The sequence below is a fragment of the Fusarium venenatum genome (genome assembly GCF_020744135.1).
Source record: "Fusarium venenatum strain MPI-CAGE-CH-0201 chromosome Unknown EDB82scaffold_2, whole genome shotgun sequence".
Taxonomy (NCBI): Eukaryota; Fungi; Ascomycota; class Sordariomycetes; order Hypocreales; family Nectriaceae; genus Fusarium; species Fusarium venenatum.
The window spans coordinates 983,523-1,000,488 of NW_027072130.1; the positions used below are offsets into that span (position 1 = coordinate 983,523).

The 16,966-nt window shown below is 45.6% G+C and overlaps 9 protein-coding genes across 9 annotated transcripts; 7 read left to right on the forward strand and 2 right to left on the reverse strand.

Annotated features, from left to right (window-relative positions):
- Positions 1 to 93: 93 nt before the first annotated feature.
- On the forward strand, positions 94 to 1,077 carry EDB82DRAFT_473755 (uncharacterized protein; the record flags this gene model as incomplete). Its single annotated transcript, XM_065608007.1, has 3 exons — positions 94 to 354; positions 404 to 620; positions 806 to 1,077. The coding sequence occupies 3 exons, from the start codon at positions 94 to 96 to the stop codon at positions 1,075 to 1,077; spliced, it is 750 nt and encodes a 249-aa protein (XP_065464490.1).
- A 156-nt stretch (positions 1,078 to 1,233) lies between these two features.
- EDB82DRAFT_553818 (uncharacterized protein) lies at positions 1,234 to 2,973 on the forward strand (the record flags this gene model as incomplete). Its single annotated transcript, XM_065609625.1, has 4 exons — positions 1,234 to 1,750; positions 1,801 to 1,822; positions 2,010 to 2,255; positions 2,311 to 2,973. 4 exons carry the CDS (start codon positions 1,234 to 1,236, stop codon positions 2,810 to 2,812), a joined length of 1,287 nt encoding a protein of 428 aa, XP_065464491.1. The 3' UTR covers positions 2,813 to 2,973.
- Positions 2,974 to 3,616: 643 nt separating this feature from the next.
- Positions 3,617 to 4,423, forward strand: EDB82DRAFT_494747 (uncharacterized protein). Its single transcript, XM_065608493.1, has one exon. The coding sequence runs from the start codon at positions 3,691 to 3,693 to the stop codon at positions 4,213 to 4,215; it is 525 nt and encodes a 174-aa protein (XP_065464492.1). The 5' UTR covers positions 3,617 to 3,690; the 3' UTR covers positions 4,216 to 4,423.
- A 442-nt stretch (positions 4,424 to 4,865) lies between these two features.
- Positions 4,866 to 6,415, forward strand: EDB82DRAFT_494748 (uncharacterized protein). The gene is made up of 3 exons (XM_025733129.2): positions 4,866 to 5,595; positions 5,647 to 6,001; positions 6,069 to 6,415. The coding sequence occupies exons 1-3, from the start codon at positions 4,924 to 4,926 to the stop codon at positions 6,110 to 6,112; spliced, it is 1,071 nt and encodes a 356-aa protein (XP_025584067.1). The 5' UTR covers positions 4,866 to 4,923; the 3' UTR covers positions 6,113 to 6,415.
- Positions 6,416 to 6,631: 216 nt separating this feature from the next.
- On the forward strand, positions 6,632 to 7,917 carry EDB82DRAFT_573711 (uncharacterized protein; the record flags this gene model as incomplete). Its single annotated transcript, XM_065609948.1, has 4 exons — positions 6,632 to 6,997; positions 7,047 to 7,108; positions 7,427 to 7,799; positions 7,829 to 7,917. The coding sequence occupies exons 1-4, from the start codon at positions 6,667 to 6,669 to the stop codon at positions 7,915 to 7,917; spliced, it is 855 nt and encodes a 284-aa protein (XP_065464493.1). The 5' UTR covers positions 6,632 to 6,666.
- Positions 7,918 to 8,374: 457 nt separating this feature from the next.
- On the forward strand, positions 8,375 to 9,448 carry EDB82DRAFT_494755 (uncharacterized protein). The gene has a single exon (XM_025733132.2). The coding sequence runs from the start codon at positions 8,685 to 8,687 to the stop codon at positions 9,327 to 9,329; it is 645 nt and encodes a 214-aa protein (XP_025584069.2). The 5' UTR covers positions 8,375 to 8,684; the 3' UTR covers positions 9,330 to 9,448.
- Positions 9,449 to 9,477: 29 nt separating this feature from the next.
- Positions 9,478 to 12,063, reverse strand: EDB82DRAFT_535096 (heterokaryon incompatibility protein-domain-containing protein). The gene has a single exon (XM_025733133.2). The coding sequence runs from the start codon at positions 11,924 to 11,926 to the stop codon at positions 9,563 to 9,565; it is 2,364 nt and encodes a 787-aa protein (XP_025584070.1). The 5' UTR covers positions 11,927 to 12,063; the 3' UTR covers positions 9,478 to 9,562.
- Positions 12,064 to 12,895: 832 nt separating this feature from the next.
- On the forward strand, positions 12,896 to 14,020 carry EDB82DRAFT_553825 (uncharacterized protein). The gene is made up of 3 exons (XM_065609626.1): positions 12,896 to 12,921; positions 12,990 to 13,222; positions 13,272 to 14,020. Exons 1-3 carry the CDS (start codon positions 12,902 to 12,904, stop codon positions 13,916 to 13,918), a joined length of 900 nt encoding a protein of 299 aa, XP_065464494.1. The 5' UTR covers positions 12,896 to 12,901; the 3' UTR covers positions 13,919 to 14,020.
- Positions 14,021 to 14,189: 169 nt separating this feature from the next.
- Positions 14,190 to 16,859, reverse strand: EDB82DRAFT_494759 (uncharacterized protein). Its single transcript, XM_065608494.1, has 2 exons — positions 16,688 to 16,859; positions 14,190 to 16,634 (listed from the first exon to the last, which is right to left on the reverse strand). Exons 1-2 carry the CDS (start codon positions 16,749 to 16,751, stop codon positions 14,596 to 14,598), a joined length of 2,103 nt encoding a protein of 700 aa, XP_065464495.1. The 5' UTR covers positions 16,752 to 16,859; the 3' UTR covers positions 14,190 to 14,595.
- Positions 16,860 to 16,966: the final 107 nt, after the last annotated feature.

Genomic DNA, 16,966 nt, shown 5'->3' on the forward strand with positions numbered 1-16,966 from the left:
AACCGAAGGTGGATGAACAGATGTATGTCAACGAGTATTCCACCATCCAAAGATCAACAACATTCATTCGCGTACCTATACTGCGACCAAAGTATGGCGTCTCCGCAAGAACTCAACTTGCAAAGGTCTATGGACCAATTCTGCTGTGGACTTAACGATGCCCAAAGGGCAGAGATCAGCGGCGCAAATAGGATAGTCATCAACAATGAAATTCAGATCATACAAACGAAACTCGGGCGCGAGAGAGGCCTTTGCTGGTTGGGCAGAATGACCAAGTTTCTTGACGCAATGGAGGAGATCGAAAAGCTCATCACAATTTTTCTCAACGTCAGCGAAGCGGTGGCCTTCATTTGGGTAAGCTATACTTGTCCCTTAGCTGTGCCATATGGATCAAGATGTGCAGGGTCCTATTAAGCTTGTTCTCATGCTGGCCACAACATGGACTAATGGTATCAAAAACATCATCGATGTCTATGAAGAAATTGCTATTGCACTCGACAACCTCGCTGTCTTCCATAACCTAATCAGAGAAAACGATCAATTAAAGCGAATGCTGGAAGATTACTTCTCTAACATCCTCCGATTCCATCGCTCCATTCTCGCAATATTTACTAAACCTGGTCTGTTAATTCATCGTCATGCCCATAGCATCTGCTAGTTGTTACAGACTGGAAAATATTCTTATTCTTCATCTGGGGAGAGTTTTGACGAAGTGTCAAGCCGATTATCGAAAGCCTGAAAAGGAAGCAAGCAATGCTGTCAGACGACAAGCTTCAACAACATACGATCCTCAAAACCCTTCAAGATTCCGGTTCATACGCGAAAGACCAATTCGAACAAATACATTCCGACCTGGGTGATGTGCTCACCTCTGAACAGCTGAGACGCCAGCAACAGCAAAGTGAAGAAATCAAGTTATCGTTAGAAAAGAAACTCAATGTGCCTTTGTCACAAATAATAAGTCAGCTCGAGCTGCCGGATACCGTCATTGAATCCTCCGGTAGCTGGATTCTTTCTGACCCACGTTTTCAATCGTGGGAAGACAATACGTCATCGCAACGATGCGTCCTATTTTGAATGGGTGTCCCGGTGCTGGTAGGCCTCTACAATCTTATTATTTAGTACTATAGTTAATAATCTTGACTCTGATACATAGGAAAGTCAACTTTGGCAAGAACAACAATTCGCCACCAGAACAATAACCGATCACGAGAATCCTAATCTCAATCCCCAATGGTATATTTCTTTTTCAAGCACAACGGTGCCGATCGTAGATCGACTCGATCCATGCTGTGCCATATCATCACACAGATAATCCACTCAGACGATACAATGATGCGGTTTGCCTGCGATAAATGCTCTCCCTTAGACTACCTTCATACTTCTTTCCTAAAAGGTCTAGCCTCAGATTGCTTGTTATTTCAGCGTGATCACATCATCGTTCTTGATGGCCTCGACGAGGCCCAGGACAATGAACCAGAAAGCGTTCTAAAGTGGTGTCTCTATGATCTCCTCCAAACTGCCATGTCGCAAGGGAGTCATGTGAGAATTCTGATTTGCGGACAGGAAGAGGGAAGAATTGAGCCATTTCTATCTTCGTACCCTCAAATCCGACTACACACTTTAGACCCGCACAGGAAGGATATTGAGGAGTACTGCAAGGACCGGGCTTCTGTAATCAGCTCCAGATTCCGTCTTCCATCTGATGACGAATCAGATTTGATCATCAAAGTTTCAAAGGCAGCAAAAGGTATACTTCAAAAAAAGGGAGTGTGAAGACCGAGATGAAGACACCAACAGTCACGCCCTTGGGCATGTTTCTGTATGCAAAAGTCGTGCTAGCAAACCTCATATCGATAGAGTCGAGGAAGGAGTTCAAAGCCGAGCTCAAAGACAACGAGTTTCCACGAGACCTAGATTAAGCGTAAGCATTTCCTACGGGCCCTTTACCTAACTAACCAAGTTAGTTACGAGCGCATTGTCCAGCGCATTATACATACAGCTGGTAGGTCTGCGCAAGCAAGCGCTAAGCAGATTCTTGGTTGGTTGATCTGTTCTGAAAGACCACTTCGATGGCGCGAGATACAATCAAGATTCTGTATAGATGTTGACGACGAACTTTGCGACCAAGAAGACGTTCGTGCGGATGGCTGCAAGAAGCTTTGCAGTTCACTAGTAGATGTTACAAACTGTGAAATGTTTCCAGGAGCCGAGTCTGAGCAGACTCTGACCATGATCCACGAAACAGCAAGCAAGTACGCTAAATCTCTAAAGTCATCGCTTTAGTGGCTAACACTTACTCTGTCACAGGTATCTTATCTACACCAATACCGTTGATGTTATGCAAGAGCATATCGCCATGTCCCTGTTTTGCTGCCGCTATCTTGGTTCCAAACCCTTTTTCAGCATTGAAACCGACGAATTGAGGGAAGTGGTTGAATCAGGCTACTTTGGTTTCATGGACTATGCTGCTTCATCCTACGAACCTCACATTAAGAAAGCCAATCTCTTGCTAACCGATGCTGGCTCGGACTTGGCGGTGAAAATAAAAGACGCCTTGTCGAATTTGGAAGACTCATATAATACCATCATCCCACACGATGCAGCTGATATGGATGCACTCGCAGGCAGCTCCGAGGAAACTAACAAAGTCCTTGTTCAAGCTATACAAGATAAGGTTTTGATATACGAACGACGATTCACACCCACTGGGATAATCTGTCCCAGAACACAGGTTTCAAAGAACTCGAAGGCGAGAAAAGGCACAAGTGTCCTATCATTCATTGCGACAAGTTCTGTGTTGGCTACCTGAGTGATCCCCTACTTCGAAAACACCTCACCAGTCATGAGCGTCCTTTTAAATGCAAGGACGAAAGCTGCTTTGCCTATATTGTTGGTTATGCATCCCAAAGGGACTTGCAACTTCATAGCCACACCTTTCACCATGATGACTCGATAGTCAAAATAAAGCTTCCTGGCGGCAACAAGACAACTAGCAAGGACTATATCAATGCTTGCAAAGAAGGAGAACTTAAGAACGTAAGGCTACTGCACCATCTAGGTGCCGATCTACAAAGTCAGTTACATCAAGATTCACCCTTACAAATTTCTTATGAAGCTGGACATGGCCACATATGCAAATACCTCATCGAAAACGGTGCCGATCCTTTGGGAAAATGTATACGGCATATGACTGGTCTCCTATCTCCCATGTTATCAAAGCTAGAGACTCCCATATGTTGGAATTGTTCTTATTTGCCTACCGGGGATACACATCCCCCACTAACGCCCTGCGCATAGAACCATGTGGGTGGGACATTCTTTAGCACTACCCACCTGGTATTAACATTCTACTACGATTACCAGTCACTGAGAATGAAACAGGGCAATTATCATATTTTGGATCAGTATTGGTAGAGCAGTTAGCAACATTTTTAGCCAATTGGAGGCATGAAATGGATGCCAACGTCTGAAGGAACAACTTAAGCGTAGTCGAACACTCGAACGACGCCAGAGCCATACATACACAGTTTCGTCGATTCTTTTCAAACCTGTACAACCATAACGATAATTTTCGACCCTGATCCCGAGTGCCAAGGGCATAGAATGTACCAAGAGGCTCTGAGAAGCCAGACTTTATTACTTCACAATGCCCTTATCGAGAAGAACTATCCTTATGCTTCCTTCTTGATGGACATCGACAGCGAGAACGTAGTGCAAAGACAAGGCCCAAGCGGCAACAGTTCCTTGCATAATTTTATCCCCGAATCATGTCGAAATGCTTGTGATGGCTGTATACACATGGTTGAGCGCCTCGTCAAGCTCGGCAGCGCCGGACTCGCATATCAATGCAATCACCTAGGCTATTTACCGGTCTACATTGCAATACACAGGAACATTTCTTCATCAGTCTTGCAAGCTATTGTAAGAATTTCAAAGGGCAAAAATCACAAAGATACATGGGGAATAGCTCCATTACATTATGTACAGAGTAAGGAAACTTTGGAAACCCTCCTACAGAACAAGGATGTCAACCTTCTCTGCAGAAACAGGGAAGGTCAAACATTCTTTGCAAGATTTTGCGAAAATGAGGTGGACTTTAACGAAGACCTAATGCAACTATTTCTGGACAGAAACATGAGACTCACATGGACAGCAGACGAGTCTACACATAGCCTCACACCCCTTCATTATGCAATGACAAATAACAACTAGGACGAGGGCAGACCCTCACGTGCGGCTAAGTTCCTACTCAACCTTCCGGAGGTCGAACAAGTCCTCCAAGCCTATTCAACCAGTCCTGTCGAAGGTTGTAAGTTGGTAAGGACTTTTGCGCTGGATGAGGGTTTAGAGCATGCGTTGGAAGTCATGGACCGGGTTGGGTTTGGCCAGCCTGCCAGACGTTGAACAGACAGACAGAGAGATCACTTATTTCCAAATTGATTCCTTATAAGTCTTTATCACTGAAGCAACACACTTGTCATCAAACAATGTACAGGTCACCATACGCCGGATATAAGTGTAACCAGACAACAAATTCGGCGCTGCATGCTTTCGAACTTGGGCTTTGAACTAAACCATATACTGAATCGTGATGCACAGAGAATGTTACAAGTATACTTAAGACGTAGCTGAGGGAAACATGATCATTGTATGGTAAAGATAGAAGTGAACTCCCTGTGCTTGGGACAGCAACGTAGCCATAGGGTAGGCACAATTTCGCTCGTCTACGCTGGCTAGTCTAGCGTTTAAATCTTCTCTTCCATTTTATTGGATGTAATCAGGTGGCTTGCGGCTGAACCAAGACACAAAAGCTCGAGACTAGATAGGTACCGTTTCACATGGTCGCTACTCATAAGATGCGGGGTTGTCTTCCCCTTCGCCAAAACAACTCAGCCTCTTTCAACCTGGTGATGAACGATCATGGCTTTCACAGATCCAGATAAGCCAGTTGCCCTAACACATCCAGCACCTGCCACACCGATTCCAACAACGACATGGCACACTTACTTTGCCTATGGTGTAGGCCAAACAGAGTACGATACCATTGTATCGCAGCGAAACCCGTGTATCCGAACACTTCGACAGGAAAGGAGCATCAAGAGCAAGTGGTTTATAAAACCTCCCGCCGCTCAAGGCATGCCGCAATTGGGTGCCAATGTCGAATCCACGCAAAGCCCAAAATTTCCATATCCTGAAGCTTTCAAGCAAGTCATGTCTCCAACGAACTCCGTTCCGCGACGTGACGAAGAGCATGGAAATACGGGCAGTAATTCGGCTGAGCATCAGAGCCCAAGACCATCCCAAGCAGTATTGATCGATCGGAGATCAGAGAGGATTGAGGAGAGGGGTTTCTCAACACCGGTTTTCGGTGTGTCGCATACTACAGCTATTGAGTTTGAGGAACGAATCCAGCCGACATATGTTGTCCTGGGCATATTTCCTCGCGGTGCTCTCAACCCTAAGGAACAAATTGTGTTCATCGATAGGCCCGACCAATTTTTCTCAAAGCTCAGGTGGGCGACATTTCGGCTTCGTGGGATGAGAGGAACATTATTATCTTTGAAGCATCTCGCGGCGTTTAGACTGTACAAGGTACGTCCGTGTCAGTCGCCAACCGGTATCAAATTATACTGATGAATCCAGTGCGATGCTAATACCGGAAAACACGACCACATCAATCTAGATGCTAATGGAATTGCTGATTTGTATCTTCTGTTGAGTACCTACAAAAGCTGGCATGTTCCTCAGCATATCTCTCGAGCCTGGGCAGATTGGACTCATCGCACGCTGAATGACGAGCGACTCGACGTGCTAGAAGGTGAATACGCCCTTGAGCTGGTTCTAGACTGGTCAATCACACGCATCACAATCGTGGTCTTAGTGCCAGTTCTTCTGAGCTTGGCCATTGGGATATGGCTCAACGCAAAGGATTGGACAGATCTTGCGACGATACAGACAGCTTGGGGTACTGCTTCATATATCGTGACAGCCGGGGCATGTAAGTTGACCCAAATGCCTCGTAATGCAAGCATCAGACCATATAGAGATATTCTAACAGACAACAGTGCTTGCAGCGATGTTGGGGTTCTTGGACATTGCGGATAAATAGTCGAGAGCCTAATTTATTCTATCCCATATTAGCTTCGTGACAATCATATCATATCTGTGACAGAGTTTTGTCAAAGTATATAAGCCTTAGTTGCCCATTGGATGATAATCCTTTTTACTTTTGATAACTTTATATGGTGGTTCCACGAATTCTCTAAAATTTAATGCTGAATTTTTCTCTCGCTCTGTAGCTTTAATTGGACTGTTCCAAAAAGTAACTGGATTTTCATACAATCTTACAGGGTTCATAGATCAAGGGACGTACTTTAATCACGAAAGGTCATACTGAATATTTGTCAATCTCACCGAATAAAGGTATATCGCGATAAGTAACTTCCACCGTGATAGAAAATTGATGTAGCTGACAACTAAGTTTCAAATAAACTTACGTGTAGAAAATACATTTAATGAGGTGTCCGCACCACTCATGCTTCTTCCTTTATCAACCATCGACACAACAAATCAGCCACATCATTCGGAGACTCGACGACATCCAATCGTTCAACTACGCACCAAGTTTCAAGTACCTAAGTACCTACCTACCTAATACACAACATGAGTCAAGGACACCCCACGCCTTTCTTGGACTTGTCCAAGCGGATCTCAGCCATCAGTCGTTTTGAACAGGTTCTCACCTATTTTGAGAACAATAATGATGACATCAACATAGGCTATTATGATAAAGTGAAGCTTGTCAAGTTCACTTATGAATATGCTTGCAATCAATCATCGAGAGATCTCATTGTGCTTGTTGCACTCTGCCGCATGGGAATAATAGATTCTGATGATTACCATGTCAATCTCGACGACGCCTGCCTCCGAGATACTTTGAAAGCTGGTCTATATCGATTTGCCAACAATCTGTTGCAAAACTTCTTTCTTCCACGTATGTCTACACTCTACTTCGTAATGGTTCGATACTGACGCCTCAATAGTAAAAGCATTGGCTGGAGAGAAGGCACGACCATCATCACCACGTGTCTTGGACAATCATTCAGTGGGTGATTATCGTGTGTCTTCGAAGACGCAATATCAAATGGATTGCCTCCAGCGTGCCTGCCTCCAGCGAGACCGACATCGCTGTGTCATTTCGCAAATATTTAATGAGCATAAAGCCTTTCTGCTGGATCGACATTCCTGAATGGAGTTTGTCGATGCTGATGGCAAACTCATGTATGGTCCCGCCCTAACCCACTTCGACGAGCTAGAGATTGTTCGAATTCTCCCACCTTCCATCTTTACTGATGGTCGGTCTGAAAAGCCTGTAACAACCATTGGTGCTACAAATATGTTATTCTTACTAACACTGCGGCAGGGCTCTCGAAAATGCATGAACCGTGCCCTTCTCAATATGATTCATCACGGTCTTTTAAAGACTATCACAGACGGCGATATTGAGGGCCCGAAGAATGCACTTACGCTAAGAACCAGTTTGCGTGATGCATTCAAGCGATTTCGTATATTCTTTGATCCTGTTGAAGATAAAGAAGATACATACGTGATCAAGGCATTCCCTCCAGGTATTCCCGGTCTTCCGGTTACGAGAAATCTCTCTAGTTTCAACGGAGGGAATGATGATCTGCCGGATCCCCGATTACTGGCTGCTCATCGTGATATTGGGCACATTCTGTATCTCTCTGCTACACGCCCTTTGGTAGGTGGCGAGGCACAAGCGGATGAATTCACTGGTATGTCGGGTTTGGTGGATGAATTGAAGAGGGTAACAGTCCAGGGCTGAAACATGAAGGGACCGACATGTTTGGGCATACCTGGGTGAAGTTAAGACCCGTGAGAGTGAAGATCTGAATCGATGACATCACCAGTCTCATAATTCTGAGTTCCTACACATTGGTCTTCAATAGCCTAGCCCCAGGGTAGCAGGACAGCTGACCGCAGCAACTATTGAAGAAAAAATTAGTCTGTCAGCTTGTAGTGGCTAGGATGGAATTTTTGACTGTGTATTTTTGTACTCTGAACCTTTGAGCTCGACTTTTCTGTCACTACCGGCCTACCCGGTACGACGTAGCATGATCTGTAAAGCTAAGCTTTTCCTCGTAACGTAACAGACAAGGATAAACGTGGGGAGCGGGCATAGCCGAGACCCTTGACCCCTGGAAAATAATGCCGATGTTCCGAACTAAACGACATGTGGCGTCACTAGACAAGGGCGCGGACTTCAACTTTATCCAAATATAGCCATAGCTTCAAGTCGACACGGACGCATCGGGTATCGCCTTTCGATAATTCACAGACGATGGAATGATCCATGAATTATACGAGCAGGTTTCCCATTGGTATAACTGTCAGCCGCCCACTTTTGGGCTGAATTGACACTGAGACAAAGGTTTTGGCTCCAAAAATAACTAACACAGCTAATGGTGATACGAGATGTGACTAGACTGCTTACGGACAAATCATGCAACTTCACCGCAATAAGCTTACCACGTGAATGCTAATGCTATTCAGTTGGTGTAGTTGTTCGAGCTTAGACCCGAAATGGCTGTAATGGACTGGTCGAGATTGAGTTCGTTCCAAGACAAACAGGCTATGAATTGAAGCCCGTATAGCATCGTATGGTCAGATATTCGAACCGGACATACCGCTCAGAAATGTATATAAGAGACGACAATCAGCAACTTTTAATTCTCATCATCATTCACAACTCAGTCACTCGCTTCAACATCTACAACAACCTTTCACTCCACCTTCAAGTCAGTACATCATTACAAGACTTCTGCAATCGTATACTAATTCTTTCTAGAACAACAACCGCAAACATGCAGTTCTCTCTTGCCTTCCTCGCCGCTGTCCTCTCAGCCACCAGCGTCTCCGCTGCCCCCACTGAGCCCGCTGTCAACATGATGGCCGCCACTCCCCAGTGGACTATTGAGAGCATGCAGCGCAGCTGTGCCAAGGACGACAGCTCCTGCACCTGGAACTTCAAGGTCAACACCCACAAGGGCGCTGCCACCGCCTGCAAGTTTGTCGTCAAGGGCAGCAAGGCCTCTCAGCGCAACGGCGGCCCCGTCAAGTGCGGTGACTACACTGTCACCTCTGGCTGGAGCGGCCAGTTCGGTCCTGGAAACGGATTCACTACTTTCTCTGTTGTTTCTTCCAAGCGACAGATTGTCTGGCCTGCCTATACCGATAAGCAGGTTCAGGGAGGAAAGGTTGTTAAGCCTGACCAGTCTTACACCCCTGCCAACCTTCCCAAGTAAGCTGGGGGGACATCGATTATTGAGTGTCGGGGTGGACACTTGTACATAGAGCGTCTACATGTGAAGACGCGGTAATGCATAATGTTTTAGAATACATATACGAAGAGGCTTTCTATCAATGTTTCAGTGCACAAGAATATTGACAATTGTGACGTAAAGAATTGGCATCGCGTCTTGCAAAACACAAAGCTTCTATCTAACAATAAGTCTTTAAGATAAAGTAAGCTTAATAGTCAAACTATTTTGAATTCAGAAGTCTCCAGCTCTTCCAACCAGGGCACTACGCCATATTGTTTCTGCCACATATCCAGTACGTCATCAAACTGATACATGACACATTTTGGATCTTCCTTAATGTTGTTACCATAGGCCACCGTTTGTGATTGAAACGAAATTAATTGCTGCAGGTGGTTCGAAGCTTCGTCATTGTTCTCTCCGTCACTGATGGGTCTAAGACCTGAGGATGGGTGGTCATGAATTTGCATGATTATGTTACGCAAGTCAAGCAGTTGTAGGCGGTGCCTTCGTGCCACATCATCAACTTGCTCTTGTCCACTGGTGGCGTTCATATCCTGTGGTAAATCTTTACTCTCGTTGAAGATCTCAGAAGACACGGATCGTACATCTTCCTCGTCTTTTTTGTTAATGACCCCTGTTGTACTCTCTGGTCGTGACTGCAAGGAACATTCGTCCCATTCGCTCTCATCTGTCTCTGACTGCTCACAGGTCGAGTATCCACTTGAATCTGGTATTCCACTCTCCATGAACTCGCGGATGACGGTCCGTCGGATGCAGCTAAGGTACTGTGAAAGCAAAGCCCATATATCGTCTTGTAACACACCAACCTCCAGGATCTTCGCCGACGGTGCGACCCGATAACGAAGTTTGAGACTGTACAAATCGCTTATCTCATCTATTGTACCGATCCTCTTGTACGTATGGTACTGATAAGGTCCGTTGTGAATAACCGAGTCGTGCTCCAGTAAGATACAAGCAAGTTGTCGCTGACACTCGGCTTCGTCCTTTGCGGATTCATGCAACGTTGTGAACAGGGCGTAGCATTCTAATCCCCGAGAAGGCAGCTTCTCATATCGGTCCATTGTTAAACGAAATAACAGATCACGATTGAGATTTATGTTTCGACCGATGCTGCGGATGCGAGGGTTGCCATGTTCATCCTCCTCGACGACACTCAAAGTGATAACATCTTCTTGTGGCCCCTTATAGTCAAAACGGACCTTGCGTAAGAAGCCGTTGACAGACATAGACCCGAAGGCATGTTTACCGAAGCCGTCATCGAGGTATGACTCAAAGCCCCTGGATATAGAGAGTATATCGACGACGGCCCGTTTATGACGTCGGAGATCTAGATGAACTAGTTGCACCGGACATCCAGCGCTCAACCAGGACCATGAAGGTGCCAGGTAGTCCTCGCACTCTGGCTTCACGCCGGGTATCCACCAGGTAAGTGACTCAGCCAGGTTAGATCGCCAATGTCCACAACCGTATTCCTCGCCTCTAAACAAGGTGTGGAACCGAAAAGCCATACCCCAAAGTATATAAGGCATGTCTGAAGTCTGTGAAACAGATTTGTTTGTGAAGTCTTGGCAATTAGAGTTCCACAGCATGTGTAGCCTTTCCCGTCTTTCGCTACCTCTCAAGTTTCTGTCTGAGGCATGTGCGATCTGAGTCTGGAAATTTGTCTCTCCGTTGAATATCTTCTCGAAGGGCGACCCTTGTGGCATAGTCTCACTGGCAAATCTGGCATTGTCGAACCCACAACACTCCCAGACCATTTCCTTTGCTGTGCAGTGTATGATTCGCCTTGATGTTTGTCTCTCACGGTGAATCCAAGCTCTTCTAATCGAAGGTGCAGAGTTCATCCATTCAAATGTGTCGTCTGTCGTGACTGCCCACTCCTTCTCGAGACTCCGGTCCACCAATTGGAGCGGAGTGATATCAGTGTTTGTGCGTTGTGCAAAGCAGCCTGCCTGACTGTCCACTCCTATATCCGCTGAAATGTTGATTTTCGCTCCCATATAGATTTGATCCATCATTCTGGTCTCGATTTTCCAGTCGGATTTGGAATCTTGGACAATGCACATAGAGTCAATCCAAATCCAGTTCAGCTCCAACCAAGACGCGATTTTGAAGGCATCTTGGAATGTCTTTGGTAGGTGGTCCCAGTTGAACCCCTTTGTCTGGCAAATTTCAAGATTGTTCGTCACCAGCATTGGGTTTTGTTCAGCAGCATGAGGACCCCTGCAGTAACTTAACGTTGCGTATTCGATGCCCGTAAATGTCTCATCCTCTTTATCGGAGCAGACGATGCGCACTACATTCTTCTCTAGAGCATGTCGGACATCCAGAAGACGAGTAGGGATGTAGCCATCGACGCCTTGGTTGCAGATATCGTGTTTTCCATTAGAATTCTTGAAACATTGCGCCAGCCACGATACGACCAATTCCTTGGTGTGTTCGTTGTCATTAATATCCTGCCTCCTATCCTGAGTTCTCTGCAGAGTTGTTTCGTGTACCTCATTACCTTCTTCCTTTCTGTCTAGACACCCGACAGGCTGACTCGGTATCTGAGGCATTTTGCTTGGCAGTAGTGGAACTGTGCCTCTGTTGATTCACGCTAACCTTACCACAGTGACAGACAGTATCAATCTCAAGAGCCGAAGTAGCAATCGTCGAACATTTTCGCAAATTTCTGGCCTTTCCTCACCGAAAGTAGGTAGAGAAGATGACAGCGTGCAAATAAATCCTTAGCCCGTCACGTGATCCACGGTATGTATTAATGTCTCGCTTATGAGCATCCATGTCGTTGAATTTACATGTGGCTTGTCATGAGGTTAGATTTACCTCCATATATTCATCTTTACAAACGTTTTCAATTTTGACAATAGATAAGAAATATGTGTCAAAATAAAATAGTGCAAGTTTCTTTAAGGGTCACCACGTGCGCTATAGGGTTAATCGGCAATTGGAGTTTGGGAGATTTTTATGATGAGAGTTTATGACAATTTCTGGTGCTTCATGTTTGAAGTTTCCAGAAGCAACTTTTCAGTTTACTTCAAAGTGTGATGTTGGATTGATACGTATCGTTAAATTTATATACCAATGTTTGTCTCAATAACTAACTTTCCCAACAAAAACACGTACGTGACTGGCAGAACAACTGTCTACCTGGGTTCCAATCACCATTTTGACTTTCTAAGCCCTCACCATGTAAATAAAATGCCTGTATCCCCCGCTGATTATCAGTGATAACTATCTTGCGACTCAATTACTTCACTCAAGATGTCTTCTCCCGCCACAATCACCATGCCGCCAGTCTCGTCTCGCCCCGTACTACCATTCGAAATCCAGCTCGAAATTCTGTATTATCTTATTACACTGGGAAAAAAATGACACCAGAGTAAACGTTTCCACCCTTGCCGCCGTCTGCAAGACCTGGCAAGATATCGTCGAACGACAACTATTTCGAAGTCTGACAGTAGTCTCCACTGGCGAAAAGGATAATAGAGGTGTCACAAATGGCTTTGATCATTCGACGTACCTCCCCTCAAATGATATGCGAGTATTTCAGGTACCAGACGAGATATTATTTGGCGGCACTTGGGAGGTCCCCAAAACAACATGTTTACTCGGCACTAGGAGCCATGCGCTTAATGATTACAGGCGCCTTCAATTTCTTCATTCAGTATCAGCGCCATTGTTACTACCTGAGGTAAACTGTATCTCCAAGCTCCTGATTCGCCGAAAAGACTTTCCAAATATTAATCTATTCTCCTTGACAATCATGATGCACTCATTGACATGTCTGGAATCTGTGCATATTGAGCGCTGGTCTTATGGCAACGTAATATACGAGGGTGCATATGAACGGTGTAAGTGTTTTCCGTCTCATCCAATTGACGATATATTAATCAGACATAGGTTTCATGTCTAGCTTCAACTTACCACAGTCTGTTAAAGACTTTTCCTTTTATCAAGACAACAACACTCTCTACTATCATCGCCTGGTTGGAGCAAACCATGTGGTGGAAACTATGATGTCTGGATTACTATCAAAGGTAGCTGAGATGGCAGAAAATATTGCTATCTCACACGCTTACGAAGCCAAAGTTATCTTTAAACATCCTTACGCTTGGCGGTTCAAGAAATTGAAGACGCTTGCGTTGACCTCGGTGGTCTTGGCAGTCTGCGACGAACACGCGGTCAATAGCTTGTTGTGCCGGGTAGCGAAGGCGGCAAAGGAAATACCCAAGCTTGAGACTCTTGAGATTTGGGGCTACAAAACATTGTACCAAGTGCCACCGTATGACAAGATAACTTCTGTTGCTATCTTCACATATAAGAGACTTGATCAATTCAACAGCTGCATAAGCTGGAAGTCTAATTCATCTTTCAAGATGTCAGAGGAAACACAAGCGCACTGGAATGATGTTGCCGATGGCCAGGATGCCAATGTCTCGGTGAAATACTTGGAATTAGATCCGAATGTGTCCAGTATTGGGGCAATCCATAATCATCTAGCGTTGATGGACAGGATTCTTCATAACACTTCCTGGGCTCAAGTATAGATTCTTGGCAGCGTAGGTATTGACTGAGCTTCAAACCCAGGGGGCGTATCATTAATTCTATATGAGTGGGATTAATGCGAAAGAGTATACCGGCATTTCAGGGACATGGTCCTTTTACAAATTTGGAATTTGGAATTTGGAAGCGGGCGAACGTTTTATACCTACTTTTTACCTTCTCGTCACCTTGAGACTTATCAAGACAGTCAATATTTCTCCTATACCTGAACAGTATCACAAACGCAACGTTACTTACAAAGCCACTAAAGTTGATGGGTAGTAATTGCCAATTTATCTTCAATGTTCAACCCCCTTAGGCATTAGCCACATACATAATTGCACGCGCGGCAATGGCTGAACTATGCGGCCAATAAAGAGACAGTATCGGGCACAATTATAGCAGACAAGTAGCCAACGCAAGATATACATTATAAACTAATTTGTTTCATGTATTCCTCATAGTATTCTCCGATGCGTGATCTAACTCAACGCCTACAGAACGGATTATATAGAGCGTCTCAGATACCTATACACAGGCGAAGATCCTATCTAGATAATGAATTTGAGAGCGACCTGAATCAGTGAAGAAGCTGTCCATACGGAGGTTAAGATACCAAGTAAGGGAGGGCAGTAACTATGATTAATCAGCAATAAACATTGTATCATGTGCGGAGTTTGACTTACTTGGCTCCACTAACACGAACGAATCCAATCCAGAAGAGACATTGAGCTAGGAATATCACGGGAAAGCCGGCAGTCAAAACAACGTACAGACTCAGATGAGGCTCCCTTAGACTGTTGGGGGGTTGACTGGGCCCAGCCACCTCTGGTATAGTGCCATATCTGAGCCTCTCTCCTAAACCGCTGTACTCAGGATTGATCAACAAGTGACCAGTTTCATCTCTTTCATTTGTTGATGTGCATTTATTGCCATCGCACTTGGATAGGTCCTCTGATACTGTGTATATGAGAGTATGGGTGGCGAATACTGGACGCAGGATTCGGATGACAATTACAACAATCAAAGCAACAGCAACGAGCCACAGGAGCGCTCCGCCGTACATCATCCAAGCGGAGTATCCCAACTCTGTATAAGGCAAAACACCGAAATAGAAACCATTGCGAAATCCATAATTCAAAACCGTAGTCATTGAATACAAGTTGGGGATCTGCAGGAAACCCTCCGCGTAGAGCGCTGAACATGCCGCGGTCAGATCTTTTGATTCGGAACAATGAATTTCTTTCGGTGCTATCGCGAGCCAGCCAAGACGGGGCATTGTGCACAAGAGAAGTATCAGTTGCAATGTAGGAACACTCTCATAGCCTGGTGTACTCTGAATAGTATTGATTGCGATCCAGTGGCCTGCTGCTTGAACACTGGCAAGTACAAGTCCTCGGAGGACCCAAGCTGGACTTTGTGGGGGAGATTCGGGAGCCTTGACATTTCGAGAGAACCTCTCGCCAAAGTACACAGCAAGAGCAATCGCTATGTTGACAAAGGCAAGGCTGCTGAGGTTCGCTGCATAGGACGGACAGTTTATGTCTCTGTCGCTTTCTGGTCTCAAAATCCAACGCCATGGGATCATGTCGCGAGGCCGAGGTGCCAATAGTTCATGCCAGTCATTGGGCAGCCCATGCCAGTCTTCAAAATCATCGCAGAGATCTACCAGCCACCAAACGTACTTCTTTCTTGACTCGAAGTTTTGGCAAGGTCCTTGACAAAGACTATAGTCGAGTTTGCCACAAACACAGGTTCTGTCTATGGCGGACTCTACCTGGCAAAATCCTTCGGGGTCGGTATTGCACGCCTCAGTTCGACACTGTTCAGAAAGTTCTGGGATGCTCTGCGGGAGGTCTGGCAGGTCTGAAGAACTCGCCCACCTGTAAGTCGGGATATAGTTTTCTCCAACAACTTTCAATGACTTTTTCCAATTCACAGGCAGTTGTGAAGATCCGCATATGGCATGCAGCCATAGTCTTTCCTTTGCCAAGTCGAGCTGATCCGAACACGGTTCGTGCTTGGGGTCGATCGAGAAATAATTGCAAAAGCATTCTTTGTCGAAATACTCGCCCAGAGGTATGTGCGAGTTGGTTAGGTCATACCCAGCGGTATCAAAGCCAAGGGCAGTCATGGATTTTCGAGCCGTGCTGTATTCCCAGGGTCGATCTGCGTTCCCCTCGTGAAGTGTTGTGCTTGTGAAACCGCAAGATGCCATGACATGTTCAAACGGCTCGTTGATTTGCGATGTCGATTTTTTGAGACACGTAGGTGCCTTTTCTTCAACGCTGACGGTCTTGAATCCTTGCGTCAAGCTTCTGGGGGACAAACTCTGTAACCCATTGGTGTCGCCGAGGTGTACCAGCCAATTCCGACCAGTGATGTGCTGTATCCATTCGGCCAGTTGTGCTTCGGCGAGTACCGACCGACTGCAGTACGAAATGTAACGTTGTATGGTACTCGGGGAGAATTCATTTCTGAGACAGCTAAGTTCAGTGAGCCACTGATAGTGCGTACAGAAAATGAACCAGTGGGTGCATCGATGTCTGGTGCATTTTGTCATGGCACTCAACCAGCCGGTTTGGTCTTGCTGAGCGATGCACTGTGGCATAGGAGGAAGGTCCTCGGGGTTCACCCATCCTTTATAATTTTTCTGGATTGTCGCGTCATTTCCGTCGTGAAGTTCGAGATCGTAGAGTCCGCTGGAATCGTGGGTCGTGTCTGTGACGAGGTTAGCGTCGGGTATCGAGAATCAGTGGAGAAGAGTGGCGCACCTGTCAGGACTACCCCAGAAGCTCCTAGCACCAAAAGAGCGTGGAGTATTCCTTTGAGCTTCATGTTGTCAGCGACGCCTCTCTCGTTGTATCGAAGTGAAGCTGTATACAAGGTTTTAGCAACATTAGAGAAAACTCTATCGTGATGACTTTGGTAGGAGCGCTTAAGATTCCACAGCTGGGCGGTTACCTGGTGATCTCGAAGGTGGGGTATTCACGCCGAGATCACGGATAATCATTCATCCCCGCCGTCAGTTTTCTTACCCTGCACTCGCGAAA